The 15,005-nt window shown below is 43.9% G+C and overlaps 1 protein-coding gene across 1 annotated transcript; it reads right to left on the bottom strand.

Moving 5' to 3' along the window:
- Window positions 1-4,046: 4,046 nt before the first annotated feature.
- Window positions 4,047-14,783, bottom strand: GHSR (growth hormone secretagogue receptor). The gene is made up of 2 exons (XM_054984004.1): window positions 14,003-14,783; window positions 4,047-4,354 (listed from the first exon to the last, which is right to left on the bottom strand). The coding sequence occupies exons 1-2, from the start codon at window positions 14,781-14,783 to the stop codon at window positions 4,047-4,049; spliced, it is 1,089 nt and encodes a 362-aa protein (XP_054839979.1).
- Window positions 14,784-15,005: the final 222 nt, after the last annotated feature.

Raw genomic sequence — 15,005 nt, 5'->3', positions numbered from 1 at the left:
TCATTTTCCTTCCCATTTTACATTCACAACATCCCTGTGATGTAGGTTAAGGCTGAGATATCTGCCTGGCTCAAGGTCAAGTTGCAAGTTTCATGACACCCGAGCATTCCATGTCCTAGTCTGGCACTCTAACCCCTATGCAATACTGGCTTGTTGCTGCTGCTGCTACTACAGTATATTCAGCTCAGAGCTCATCTTGTCTGTCTCTTTCTTGGACCCACCAGGGTCTTCTTTCATCCTCATTTTCCTCTGCTTCAGATCCTGCGACAGCTTTCCCCAACTATGGCTGATCCCGCACACGTTGGATAATGCACTTCCAATCTTCTTTATAGAACATTTGGAACGGATTTTTTCATGTGCGGAACAAAAAATCCACTTCAAACGATTGATAAAGTGCATTGAAAGTCCATTATCTAACATGTGCGGAATCAGCCGTTCAATTAACCCTCTGGCCTCATGGGCAGATTGCTAGTAACTTTCCATGTCCCTGCTCAAACTAATAATACTGTTAAGGCTGCCTGGCCTTCCCAGAGGAAGTTTTCCTCTCATCCATGAGGATGGGGCTGTTGCATTCTAGCAGTGACCCCAGGCAGTTCTTTGTGCTCCATCTTTATACTGTACAGGAGGTGAGGAGAAAGAAAAGCGTACTGGGACAAGGAGTGCAGAGGGGAAAGTGTTGTGCAATTCAAACTTTGGGTTAAATTTGCAAAGTGTTTTTGATTACTGCATGTTTGACTACAGCATGTCAAACAACAGCAACTCCATTGCAACACCCATTTGAAGCCATTTCAGGTTTAATGTTTTATAGAATGCAAGGCCCCAGCAAATGCAAAACTCATCATATGGAATAAACCAAATTCTGTCTTCATTATACTCAAATAATTCCATTTTTTTTCCCTACAAGTGTACTCTGCAGATTTTCTCTAAGAGCAGTTTTATAATTATAGGCATTGGTGATTCAACCAAACCATTCATTCAGCAAAAACCTGGTGGTGTACAAGCCGACAATAAGGGTTAAGTTCAAGCAGAGTTTGCCTCGATTATCAGCCCAGGTTCACTAAGCCAACATGTTGATGTACCTAGAGAAGATCATCTTAACTCTCTCCTATCTTGTGAAGGGTAGTGTGGCAAGCTCCACGTGTCCTAGAGGGCTTTTTGAACTCTCATGGGATGACTTCTGGGAACAGGCGACCAGAAATTATGGCCAAAACTCTTGCAAGAAAAAGGACCTACATAAGAGTTTGAGCTGCTGTGGCATAGTGGTTAAGTGGTTGGACGGCAAATCAACACCCTGCTGGTTTGACTCCCACGACTGCTTTGGGTAAGCCACTCCTCTCAGCCCCAGCTGTATTGTGAGGAAAACAACAACACTGACTTCAATCACTGCTCTGAGTGGGTGGTAATATGTCCAAAATGGCGGTATGTAAGTACTCTGTTGTTGCTGTTGTTAAAATTGACTTGCTATGCTGTTTTGAAAGAGGTTTGAGAGGAAGCAAAGAGGATCCTGGGAGTGAGTGATGGGTCAGTTAACATTAAAAGAGTCCTACTGAATTAGGCCAGTGATCCACCTAGTCCAGGATCCCACTTCACACACTGCCAACTAGTAAGTGGGCTACCTGCTGGGCAGGTAGGATGGAAGCTTGCCGACCTCCAAAATCAGTTGCCTCAGGTGACTTCCCTGGAAAAACTGTAGCAATTCTATGGAAGTCAGGGAGGGAGGAATCAGAGCACTGTAGGGTGGCTGCATGAAATCGCACTACTCAAGAGATGGGAGAGTTAAATGTGTCACCTCACACATTCTAGGTGGAGGGGACCATCTTTCCAATACCTCTGATGCTCATGGCCTTGCGCAGGCAACACATAGCTGGACGCCACAGGTCTGGGCCTGAGATGTAACAAAAACACACATGTTTATTCAATCACAAAGAAAGGAACAATAAAGGGGAAAGAGACTGCTTTTTTCAAACACAAGCAATGGTATCCCACAAATCCAAGGGAACTTTGCCCTAGTTTTGTGTACAGCTGAAAAGGGTCTTGGGTACACAGTTGCTTCCCAAAGTCCTGTGTCCTCTGCTTCTGAGGTGGCACCCAAGTTGAAAGCGTTGCTCTTGGCACGGTGCGGTGTACTGGCACACACGTTAGACCAAGGTGCATTCCTGCATCACTTAGCATTGCTTCAATACCAGTGTAACACTGAGGCTGCTTCCACACACATTGGATAATGCACTTTCAATGCTCTTTAGTGATCATTTGGAACTAGGTTTTCGTATGAAAAACAAAAAATCCGCTTCCAAAGGATTTCTAAAGTGCATTGAAAGTGCCTTATTCAACATGTGTGGAAACGGCCTGAGTATCACAGCCAGCTATTGATGGGTCTCACCCACAGCCTCCACCCCCTGTGCTAACGCATAGGACTTAGTTGACATATATACGATAATCATTGCGCCATCAAGCAATCATCCCTGCACAAGTGAAATAACCATGACAAATCAAAGTGTCATCACCTCAATAACCGTATCTTCCAGTACCATCCACACATTATCTTCAAATTATCCCACGAAGATCAGTTGCATGTGTGAATCAGCTCTACCACTGAACCACAGCCCCAGTGCTAATCTCGACCGGTCCGTAACTATGGTGAAATGTGTTAATGAAAAATGGATCCATTTCTCATGGGTGCACTTTCTTTGTCTGACTCCATTTTACATGCTGGTTGTCCTTAAACGGAAAGGCAGAAGCGCTGTAGAAAAAAGCACATTGGCTTTTGTATACATTTTGCTCTGAAAATTAAGACACACATATAGACACACCATTGGGAATGATGATGTCTGTTCAGTGGTCACTTGGAGAAAGGGCATTTTCCCAGTCAGGCTGACTACCTAAATCCCAGCCTCCTCTCACCGTGCATGTCCAGTCTTATAATAAGAACATAACATTTGATTAGAAACAACTTAATGCCCACTCAGAGTGGTTTACAAAGTGTATTTATTATTATCTTCACGACAATCACCCTGTGAGGTGGGTGGGGCTGAGAGAGCTCTGGAAGAGCTATGACTAACCCAAGGTCACCCAGCTGTCTTCAAGTGGAGGAGTGGGGAATCAAACCTGGCTCTCCAGATAAGAGTCCTGCCGCTCTTAAACACGACACCAAACTGGCTCTTGGCACAATGCCATTCATTTATCTATCCATCCCCATTCTCTGCTCAGCCATTCAGCTACCTCCTCCTAGATTCCCTGGGGCATTCTTTTCATACCACTTGCTGAATTTTTATCCCCTAAAATCTATACTGCTGCACACAATCCTATTCTCCCTCAGCCCTCACGTCCCATCCCAGAAAACAGATTCCATTTCTTGTTGCCTCGCCAGACACGTGTCAAAGGCCCCCCATCCAATGGGGCAAGATTAGCAAGTCGGTTGTTGGTGACCAATGCCAGGCAAATAGAGTTTCCCCAAACAGATGTGGGGGTGGAGGGTCCTTGTCTACTTTCCCTTGCTATGATCCTGCTCCTCAAATGGGAGGGGCTTTTCAAACAGGAACAAGAAGTAAGCAGTGTGTAGTCTCTCACAGGGTTTCACAGCTGGTGTTTGGATGCCTGGAGCATCTCTGCACCTTTACCCAGTCCAAGCAGTACCTCTATGACACCCGACATACTGCAGGAAACACCCTTTCTGTTGCTTGTTCCTCACAAGTGCTGCCCACAAGGGCTGCTTAATGGTCAAAACCAGCCCCAACCTCTGTTAGCTCCCATATTTACATTTTATCTATGGCAAAACCAGACCCTTATCCAGTTTCTTGAGGTACAGAATCACAGTGGTCAAAGTGGCCCCTTCCAAAAACAGTTGTTCACCTCCGCAGTTTGTTACTGGACTTGGACTTTCTTTCGCGAAGTCGTCACCAGCTTGGCTTCTTTTTCATTCCTCAAGCCGTTTTGGTATTCAATTCCAGCCATTTCCAAGAATGCAAAGAGAGAACTCAGCATCCTTTCACCCGAATATCTTGGTTCTTTTGTTTATGGCTTTGGGGTGACGAGTCCCACCTCCGTTGTCATGTCGTTCTGATGCTGGATTCTGTCCAAGTGCGAGAGCCTCCCTCCTTAGATTCCAAGAGTCTTTTTGTTATGAATGGCTTGATTCCAAAAAGCCGGTAAGCTGCTATCCGGTATTTCTTGGACATGATGTTGTACAGGATCGGATTGATGGCAGCACTCAGGTAGAAAAGGACAAAGGACACCAAGGTACAGTACTGGCTGATGACGGCTATTTCCAAGGATCCAGCCTCGAAGGATTTCGAAACCAGGTAACGTCCTATGTGGAAAGGCAGCCAGCAGAGTATGAAGGCAAAGACCACCACAGCTAGAAAAAGAGGGACAAGAAAGGGGAGAAATACACATTATAAGATTTTTGAGAGGGTTTGATTTAGCATATCCTTCTGCTTCAATCTGGGCAGAGTGGAATGGTTGGGGTAGTGTAAACAGCTGCGAACTAACATAGGGAGAGCAATAGGGAATATTCTCCACCGTTGCCTTTCTCAGCACTATCATTTTCCTCCTCTCCCACTTCCAGAAATCCCTAGAGGGGAATGAACTCTGGGGAAAAGGTTGTGAGAGAATGTTTCAGATAAAAGGAGTGAATGAGGAAAGGGCTTCATTTTCCGTTACATCCTTCTCTCAGCACCAAACCGGGCCAGCTTCCGCCACTGAATTTCCTGAGTGTGAATGGTGAACCAGGATGTCCCAGGTTCAAATCTCACTCAGGCCATAAACTCATAATCCATTCTTTCTTCAGAAACCAAGCTGCAATGTGGGGATAATACCGGTAGCCTACCTTACAGGTTTGCTGTGAATACTTTATCATTACTTAGTCGTACTTCAAAATCCTGTTTGGCCACAGGTGTCAGTGGAAGAAAGGAGCAGGTACCCTATGAGAAAGGATACTATCCACTTCTGTAAAACCATTGCCTAAAGCCAGAAAGTGGGGTACTAAGAACATTTTCCGCTAGGCAGAGTACAGCAGGAATGACCCCTATAAATTCCATCCCCAGTTATTGGAGCAGAGTAAGGGTAGAAATATTAGGTTACTAAGTACCTAGGGACACTCAAGTGAACCCCATTTCATGTGTTTCCCCCTCCAACTTCCTATGCACTTGCTCACACAGTCACACTTCAATTTGGTCCATGTGAATACATTCATGCGTTAGATATCAGTTGCTGCTCAACTGCTAAAAGTATCCCCATTTTCCCCACCTCCACATTCATTCATTGAAATGCAGATCCTGACACTTTCTCACGCTTTAAAGAACTGCAAATTGACAAGTCAAAGGAGCCTACAATACTTGTTCTCCCAGCAAAGGACTCACTTGCAGATGTAATCACACAAAGGGAGCTCCTGTGAAAACGGCATTCACGTGCACCGAGCAAGAACAGCCTGCGCGTGAACTGAGGACCACACACAAAATCTTGCACTTGCGCATCCCCAAGTAATTCACAACATGTGTTTCCATTGTAAGCGACGCAACAAGTAAGAGAATTCAGTTTTTCTTAATACTGTAACAACTCAGTTAACAACTCTTGACCCTAATCCACAGAGAGAATCTGCAGACACTCAGCACACAGAGTGGAACTGCCCCACTTCTCACTCCACCCCACTGAGACCCCAGAGTTCTGTTTCTGGGGTGCAGGGCCAAAGCCTGGGTTTGTAGTGGGAATCACAGACATAATTTCCTTCTCCTCTACCCAAAGCAGGGCCGGATCTAGGGTTGCCAGCGCCCAGGGCAACCCTAGTCTGACCTCTCTCTCATGCATGCAGTGCGCGCACAGCGCGTGCTCGCGCTCCTGGCCCTGCGTGATGACGTCATTTCTGTGACGTCATCACGTAGGGTGGAGCGTGCCGCCCGCATGGTGCACCAGCAGAGGAAGCGTGCGGGGCTGGGAAGCCGCCCACGCCATTTGCCTCCCCACAGGACAGGGGGCAGCCGGCCGCCCCCTGTCCTGCGGGGCAGGCGAAAGGCAGTGCGGGGGGTCTGGGAGGCTGCCCGCGCTGCCGCCCGCATGCTCCCGGCAGCTGGCAGCTGTCCCGGCGCCCCCTCCCTGGTAGCACCAGGGGCAGACTACCCCCCTGCCCCCCCTCGATCCGGCCCTGACCCAAGTGTACTTCTGTCATTATAAATGGGCCGACAGATCTAAACCACGCCTCTGAATGCCTGGGGAGGAACAGTGTAACCCTCCAACATTTTTCATAGGCTCCTCTTTAAAGCACATCCTCTGCAATACATTTAATCATGAAACCTGCAAGGCAGAGTGCCATTCTACTGGAGCAAAGGACACTGGATTTGGACCTCTTAATAGCTATGCCAGCTAATATCAGTAGAAGATAAAAGTGATTTAAAAAACACACACACACATAATGCATTATATGACCCTTCTGGCTGGACTATTACACAGAAGTATAAGCTATACAAAGGCCACCTGAAAATACCTGAACCTATTTCAATTCCTGTATTTACAATGAAGGGATGTACGTATTGTGTTCTCCCTTCCTTACAGCCTCCAATTCGTCTTAGTCAAACAGGTCAGAGCAAAAAATGGAGAGAAAGAGACATTTAAAATGATGACATTAAAAAATCAGTGGGAGAACATTTCAGTCTCCTGGGACATTCTGCACGAGACCTTGAAGTTGCCATATACACAACAAAGCATTTGTTAAAGGAAAACTCTAGTACAAAGTCACCAAATGGAAGATCATTAGGTTAGCAAAGCTAATGTGCTCTTAACAAACCATAGGAATTACTGACTTATTTCAGAAAGCCCAGTGTTCCTTGTCGGCCCTTTCTTTATGCTATTGACCTTGCCCATCTCGTTCTTTACCAGGTGGGAGTGAGTCACAGCCATTCGATTTGAATCTGGCCTTCATTGGATTGGTTCCTATATTCATTTGTTCTTCATGTAGCACATGGCATGATATAAAATTTTGGGCTTTACAGCTCCTTTCTGGAGTTTAAGTTAGAGCATCCATAAGCCTCACATGCTTGCTGGCTTCTTTGAAGCCGTCACTGCCTGTCTGCTTATGTTATCTAATGCACTGACAGACCAGACAGGGACTCAACAACCTGACACTAGCAGCTCAGATACATTTGACACTGTGCACTCCATTCATTCTCACTCTGAAGGAGAAACAGAAAGAACACCAATTGATGCACGTGCCCCATATTGACACACAGCTTACTTGGTTATGTGAACTTGCCTTACACTGTGTGTGCCATTTAGCTCTGTTTTGTCTACTTTGACTGGCAACAGTTTTCCAGACATAGAACATGGTGTGCATCACCTGTTTCCAGAGGCTCTTTAACTGGAAATGCATGATTGAAACTGGGCTATGCTCCATGCAAAGTGTGCGCTCACCTTGTTACAGCCAGTCCTCTGTAAAAACAAATGGTAACATCCGCTGAGTCACCTAGAGAAGTCTAGCACTTCTTAAACATAAGCAGGCATGGATTAGATCGATGGCTGGATGGAAGACCCATGAGGATTCCACATAAGTTTTGCCAGTGCTTGTGCACTTGTGCCCACTGTGGCACAAGGGTTTTGCAAAACAGACCTAGCGGCTACATGGCTCATAATGCTCTGGATTCACCCCAATGAGGTCTTCCTTGGGAAGTAGCGGACTAGGATCTGGGAGAGTCCAGATCAAAACCCCTCTCTTCCGCGAGGCTTCCTGGGCGACATTAAGCTGGCCAGTCTATCTCACTCCGCGTAGCTTATTTCACCGGGTTGTTTAGTGGAAAACAGTGCATGTGAGCAGCATTGTTTAAAAAAAATATTTTTCTTTTTGAATGGCACATGAGGAAACATGTCATTCTTGTGCGCTTGTAACTATTTTTCATGCACATAGACCTCTGCCATCACACATTCCTTTTATTTATTCACTTCATTCATACCCTGCCTTTCTCCCCCACGGAGACCCAAAGGAGCTAATATCAGTCTCCTCTCTTCCATTTTACACAGTGAGAATTGCCCTGTTCATGAGTTGTATGGAATGCACGTATAATCCATGTATAGTGTATACTTGATATTTCTTTATGCGTGCGTTGAGTAATTCTCATGTTACATTCAACACACGTGCAGCTGAACATGTGATTGAAACAGAAGCAGCAGGGAGAGCTGAACATGTGATTGGGCAGAAGCGGCAGGGAGAAGAACTGCCACTGCCTCAGATGGCAAGCTGGTAAGGACAGCATTTGTTTCTGTGTGACTGTATTTGCAAGCATGTGCATGGAAAGTTATCGCTCATCTGCCCTGAACTTACAGGAGTTATTTCTACAAAAGCACAGAAACCTGAAGCACACTAGCACATGTCTCTGTGCACCAACAGTATCTTAAACACATCCTTAATATCTCCCCAAAGGCCAAAGTGGGGACTAAGTTTCCCCAGGAACAAATATCATAAAATAAGGACTGTCTGATAAAGAGGTGCCATTGGCGCTTGGGGCAAGTCATTATGGAATTTGGCAGTGAAATTAGGCAAAAAAGAACTTAGTACTAGGGAATCCTCCTCCCACCCCACAAGTTTCCAGAAATACTACCACATTTTGCAGCCTCAACCCCTGATTCGCTTTCATTCATTGAGTTCAAAGTTTTGCTCCATTTTCTGTTTCCTTGGGCCAGCTGATACTGTTTTAACCATTTGTGGTTCCAGCAATTGCATTTAAATGTTGACAACAATGATGCGTAAAATGGCACTGGCCTGCAGCCTGACATGTTTCCCCAAAATTAAGACATGCAACACAACCCTCAGCATGATTACTTAGAAGGAAGTTCCAATGAGTGCGATGGGACTACTTTCCCATGTAAATAAATGCAGAACTGCCCCTGTGGGGTAAGCTAGGGCTCAAGTAGGCTTATAGAAGCCTAGGATATTTTCATGACAAGAACTCGGTAAATATAAACAGAGTCTCCCTGACTGTTTTATTCCTTCTGAGAACAACTGTCTAGAAAGGCAGAGAGAACAGAAGCAATGTTTCTGTTTGTCAAACCAACAAAGAATGGTTGGCAGTGGCATTTCAAAATGTCATTGTTGGAAATTATGTAGTACTCTGTCATTCATGACATTGTTGGAAAATGTGAACCTTTGCATCAACTGAGCACCAGCTGCAAGACTCTGGGAAGTCAAACAAAGGAAAGAAAGAACCCTATCCCCTTTATTGATTTGCAGTTACTTAAATTGTGGGTTCTTGGAACAGTAAGGAAAATCTCATTCCCCCCCTCCTTAATTGTTAGAAGAAATGTGTAAAGATCTCTAGTTTGTTCTTGCTTGCATGAAGAGAAGGGGAAATAGAAAAAAATGATAAAGCTACCCAGCTCAGAAAGGCAGATTTTTCTCTCTGCACGTGGTGAAGCTGGATTCCCCCCACCTCTACACACACACACACACACACACACACTCACTCACTCACTCACTCACTCACTCACTCACTCACTCACTCACTCACCATAATCCAGTCAATGTGAAGAAGAACAGGGAAAGAACTGTTCAACTGTCTTCCACTAAAACCAGCATGATGTAATAGAGCATAACTTTGGTTGAACTGTGTCCAGCATTAACATCAAGCTTTGCAAGAAATGAATGCCTTGCGGTATCTCATCTGCTGTGCATTCATGGATATGACCATTTCCCTTTTAATATTCAGTCGTAAGAAGTTTTTAAAACATCAAGGATTTTAATGCTGCTCAATAAGAATATTGTCATCAGTATCAGGAAAACTGGTTCAATCGATTTCTTCTTTAAGCAGGGGAGTTAAAAGAATTATATGTACATTCCTCGTTCCCCCAAAGTTAACTACAGGAAATTGATGCATTGAGAACAAAATTCAGGTTGATCAAGGGCATTAACCTGTTTACTATCTAGAAGGTGTGTGTTTCCCTTTCTTCTGAGATAATTATTACTATTAAGTGTTGCAGAGGTGTTTTGCACACCTAACAACTATGTGTGTGTGTGTGCCATCAAGTCACCTCCAACCTATGATGACCCTATGAATGAAGGACCTCCAAAATGTCCTATCATTAACAGACTCGCTCAGATCCTGCAAACTGGAGGACGTGGCTTCTTTTATTGACTCCAGCCAACTTGTTTTAGGTCTTCTTCTATTCCTACTGCCTTCTACTTCTCCTAGTATTGTTGACTTTTCCAGAGAAAACAGCAAAATAAATTAGTATTAACTATACAATTATTATAACAATAATATAAATAATATTAATGTACTATTGTTATCAGTTCTTATAAAACTATTTAACATAAGTGAAATGTAAAGTAAGAGAAAAACTCAAGCAACTGATTTAACAAAAACTTTAATTTTGAATAATTTAAGGGCTACCTAAAATGATTATGAATAATTAATACTTAATTACCAACAATTAATATTAAACATGAGTAATACTGATATTTATTATCTAGTATTAATAGTATATTAATTTTAAAGATAACATTTTATTATTAAGCGAATGCCATTTTATTTTATTTTCTTCTAAATTAAATTTTTATATAAATCAAATTGTCATGTATAAATTTAAAATAGTATATAAATCTAATTTTACTCATCTTAATCTACTTTATTTTTTGCTCTGTTAGTTTAAATTTATTTAAATTATTCTGTAAGAATCAGTGAAAAGTAAACAATACAGATCTTAAAAGATGGTTCTGTGGATTGATTGTGCCTGTTTTATTTCTTCCACACAGAGTTTAAGGAATTTTCAAAAGTGCAACTGTAATGGACTGCACTTGAAAGCAGGTTTCCTAACTGCAGCCATCAGAGAGCTGGGAGGGAAAGAGTTAACACTTGCTTGGAATGGAGAGCTTGATCAATAGGCTACTCTCTTCTCTCTGATTGATCAGTTAGAACGCAGCTGAAAGGCTGACAGTAGGTTTCTGACAGGATTGTTGAGAGAGTGAGTTAGTCTGGCAGGAAAGATCAGACAGGTTCCCCTCTGGCATGAGGAAAGAGGAAACTTTTGCCTTAACTATAACATCACTGTCCTGAAGAATTCAATTTAAGAATTCTTAGTATAAGTGTCAGCAGAAGCTGAAGTCTGCTTGACACAGACATGATAGAACTGGGGGTGTTTTTGGCAAGAGTGATTGGGCAGTAGGCTAGGCTCCCTTTCAAGCCAAAAGAAGGGTTATACATTCTTAGGAGAAGAAGATTAATTCCTGCCCAGTTTCTAAAGGGGGTTTGGCTCTGAGGAGGACCCTGCGTCTACTGTGAAGGAAAAACAGTTAAAACTATCTTCTGGAAACCTGAGCTGTCATAGGAAACTCTGTGAAGAAACACTGTTGCTGTACTTAAATTTAGGGTTCCCAGCCTCCAGGTAGTGGCTGGAGATCTCCCGGAATTACAACTGGTTTCCAGGCCACAGAGATCAGTTCACCTGGAGAAAATGGCTACTTTTGGGGGTGGACTCTATGGAATTATGCTATGCCAAGGTCCTTTCCCTCCCCAAACCCCACTTTCTCCAGGTTTCACCCCCCAGATCTCCAGGAATTTCCCAAATGGAGCTGGCACCCCTGCTTAAATTACTAAGGAAAACACCCCTCACTGCTAAAAATCAAGAATATAAGAAACTAAGCTTCACAGAAACTATTTTGCCCGCAACTCAAAGTGTATTCTGTACTACCAATAAAATCTTACCACAGCACTTTCATTCACTGACTACACTTATTCAATCCTTGGCTGTTAAATAAATTTATTGTTTTGTTTTGAACGTTATACAGTGCCATTTCTAATGAGAAAGATGAGGGGTCCTTCTTCTTCCCATCAAGTTCCTGGGCTGGGCTAACAAGTCAAAATTATATCTGACTGTCAGGGTGGGACAAACAGACTTTTAAACCACAAAGATTAACATGCTAGCTGGGGCTGCTCAGCAAAAGCAGGCCAACTGAATTTTGGCGGGAAAATCTGCCTCACAGTGGGGGAGTGAAGGGTCTGTTATAGTAACCTAATGGCAATGTTGGGGTTTTTAAAAGAAAAATCTACCAACCGTATTCTTCTGAAACATCAACTGCCAATGTGGCATAAATTTCCCAGGAAGCAAGAATATTTGATACATGTTCATCAAGAAACTTCTTTGCAATTTCTCACCCCTATGTTTTAATTAACAGAAATTGCAAAAAAATGTGTGACTCATTTTTGCATACAAATATCCATCTGTTCATGTACATGCACATAAGTGCATACGGTACTAGTGGACAAACAATTTCCATGTCGTTCCCCAAGTATAAAATATAAATTACATATTTCTACCCAGAAACAAAGTCTAGCGCATGATGTTCTTGCACATTCATATCTAAGTTCCAGGACGCATTGCTAGTTCTCCTTATTCTCTTCAGTAAAAAGGGCAGATGTGTGGGACATTGATAAATGCCATGAAAAAACATGTTCCATTCATAAGGAACTGGTGCAACCAATCACTGAACTGAGCTGTTTGCTATTCATTCATGAGAATCTTTGTGTAAAAATATGGGCACAATCAATTGACTTCAACTGATTTAAGTAAGAGAGACCTGCAGGCCAGTCTTATACATGCTTACATGGAAGTGAGTCACACACTATTCAATGAAGCTTACTCACAACTGTGTGTACACATTTATTTCATTCAAAACAATGGGAACTGACTGGATTGTGCCGAGCATATTCTTCAGCTAATACTCCCATATGCAAAGATAGGCTTTCAGGCAGACCTTGGGTCAGTCACAGCTCTCCGGAGTTCTCTCAGCCCCACCCACCTCACAGGGTGATTGTCATGAGGATAATAATAACACACTTTATAAACCACTCTGAGTGGACATTAAGTTGTCTTGAAGGGCAGTATATAAATCAAATATTATTATTATTATTCAAGAATCCCTAAGCCTGTCTTACAAGAATCTAAGTAAACAAGCCTAGCAGTCCTTCCCACCTTAAAATATTACAGGAACTGGAAAAACTGAAGGAACTTGAATACAAAAGAGTGACTTGAGGTTAATTTTTGAAAAAGAGAGCAATGGAGAGCCTGGTACCACCCCGGTAGTTGCATGACCTTTTTGACTCAGAGCCAAGCTACAAGTGATGAATGACACTTGACCGGCAAGTGAACAGACTCACGTGTATTCCTCCCTGTTCACCTGCGCTCCACTTGCGCTCCACTTGATCACGTAGTGACACGTATTCCTCCCTGTTCACTTGCGCTCCACTTGATCACGTAGTGATCACGTAGTGATCACGTAGTGATCAAGTGGAGCGCAAGTGGAGCGCAAGTGAACAGGGAGGAATACACGTGAGTCTGTTCACTTGCCGTTCAAGTGTCATTCATCACTTGTATCTTGGCCCTCAGAAGCTCTTCTTGATCCTACACTTGTTCTCAGAAGCTCAGACGCATCCTTTGTTATCATCCTCCTCCTTTTATCACTGTCAGGCACTGAAAACAGAAAAAGTGACAGGGCCTTATCATACGTTATGAAGTCTTTCCGTCCACCACAGATCCAGTCAACAGACAAGGTCTGGGAACTCCATGCTCTGTACTTCATTTCCAAGCACCAGTGCACCCAACTTAGATTAGGGGCCATTGTGATGGGAAGAGAGAGCTTAAGTCTTCCCCCACCATGCGACTTTCCTGACCTGAAATACTTCCCTGTGGGAGTTGCTATTTGCCCCACTGGAGAAACTTACATATAGTCTAAGTTTCAACCAAGAGTGCACATCTGTCAATAGCTCTCAAGGGAACCACATGGACTCTGAAACCTATTATGATCCTTGGTTCACATGAAAGTCCTTGACAAAATGGGTAGGCATTTTTTTCATTGTATCACAGCTTTCTGGGCTGGTTTAAGTATGCACATTATTTAGAATCACACAGGATTCTTCACCAGGAAGAAGGGTTCTGTGTAACTCCAAAGCTATATGACCATCTGTCTTATTCCACATTCTGCACCTACAGAGACATCACAACAGAACACAGTAAGCCAAGAGAGCCTTACCTAACATCTTGACCGTTTGCCTATTGTTTTTGTCCCTGATGGAGGTCTTTGGTCCAATATCCTTTCTTTTTGTCCTCCAGAGTTTCCTCACAATAAGGCTGTAAAGGACAGTCAAGCAAAATACAGGCAGGAAAAAATAAACACTAGAAGTCCAGACCATAATGGTCAGGAGTCCCGACTGGATCGCATACTCGGTGGCCCGGCATTCATTGGTATCCAAGGGATTTGTCCCATTCTCATGCTCGACTCCAACCAAGACAAAGATGGGGCCGGCACTGACAAAAGACACCGCCCACAGCCCTAGGATGACCAATTTGACTTTGCCTTTGGTGATCACCACTTTAGCCCTGAGCGGAAAGCAGACGGCGAAATATCTCTCCACACTTAAGGCAGTGATGTTGAGGATGGTGGAATACGTACAACATTCGCTGACAAACTGGAAGAGCTTGCACAAAAGGTCCCCGAAATTCCAAGGCCGGTACTGCCAGAGGCGGAAGAGATCCAGGGGCATGCAGAGAAAGATCAGCAGGTCCGAAAAAGCCATGCTGGAAAGGTAAAGATTCGTGGTAGTCCTCATGTCCCGGAACTTGGAAACCACCAGCATCGTCATCAGGTTTCCCAGGATGCCAACCACAAAAAGCAACACGCAGGTGACAGTGATGCCGGTAAGCAGCGGCGCGGGGAAGAGGCGCAGCGGATACTCGGGCCATGTGCCATTGTCGTAATCCATGATGGCAAGCCCCAGAGCAAATCCAGGCTGCAGGCGGCTCTCGTTGTACATCCCTAGGATCTCGAGAGCCTTCGGAGACCAATCGGGGTCAGCTCATTGTGACAGAGGTGGAGGAGGAAACCACATTGGCAAGCGAGCAGTGGTATCCAGGGAGGGCTGTATAAAGCAAGCCGACAACAGGCAAGGAGATGTGAGCAAGATATGAAGGGAGGGGGGGTGGAAAGAGGCTGAGATCTGAGATAAAGCAAAGCTCCACCCTTCAATACTTTCCCT

Source organism: Eublepharis macularius, chromosome 6, assembly GCF_028583425.1.
Source record: "Eublepharis macularius isolate TG4126 chromosome 6, MPM_Emac_v1.0, whole genome shotgun sequence".
Lineage (NCBI taxonomy): Eukaryota > Metazoa > Chordata > Lepidosauria > Squamata > Eublepharidae > Eublepharis > Eublepharis macularius.
This window is presented reverse-complemented; position numbering and strand designations above follow the sequence as displayed.

Coding starts and splice junctions, on each gene's coding strand:
- GHSR (XM_054984004.1), bottom strand. CDS start 14,783: ATGTACAACGAGAGCCGCCTGCAGCCTGGATTTGCTCTGGGGCTTGCC. Junction 4,355..14,002: donor GCAAACGGTCAAGATGTTAG/GTAAGGCTCTCT, acceptor CTCTTTTTCTAG/CTGTGGTGGTCTTTGCCTTC.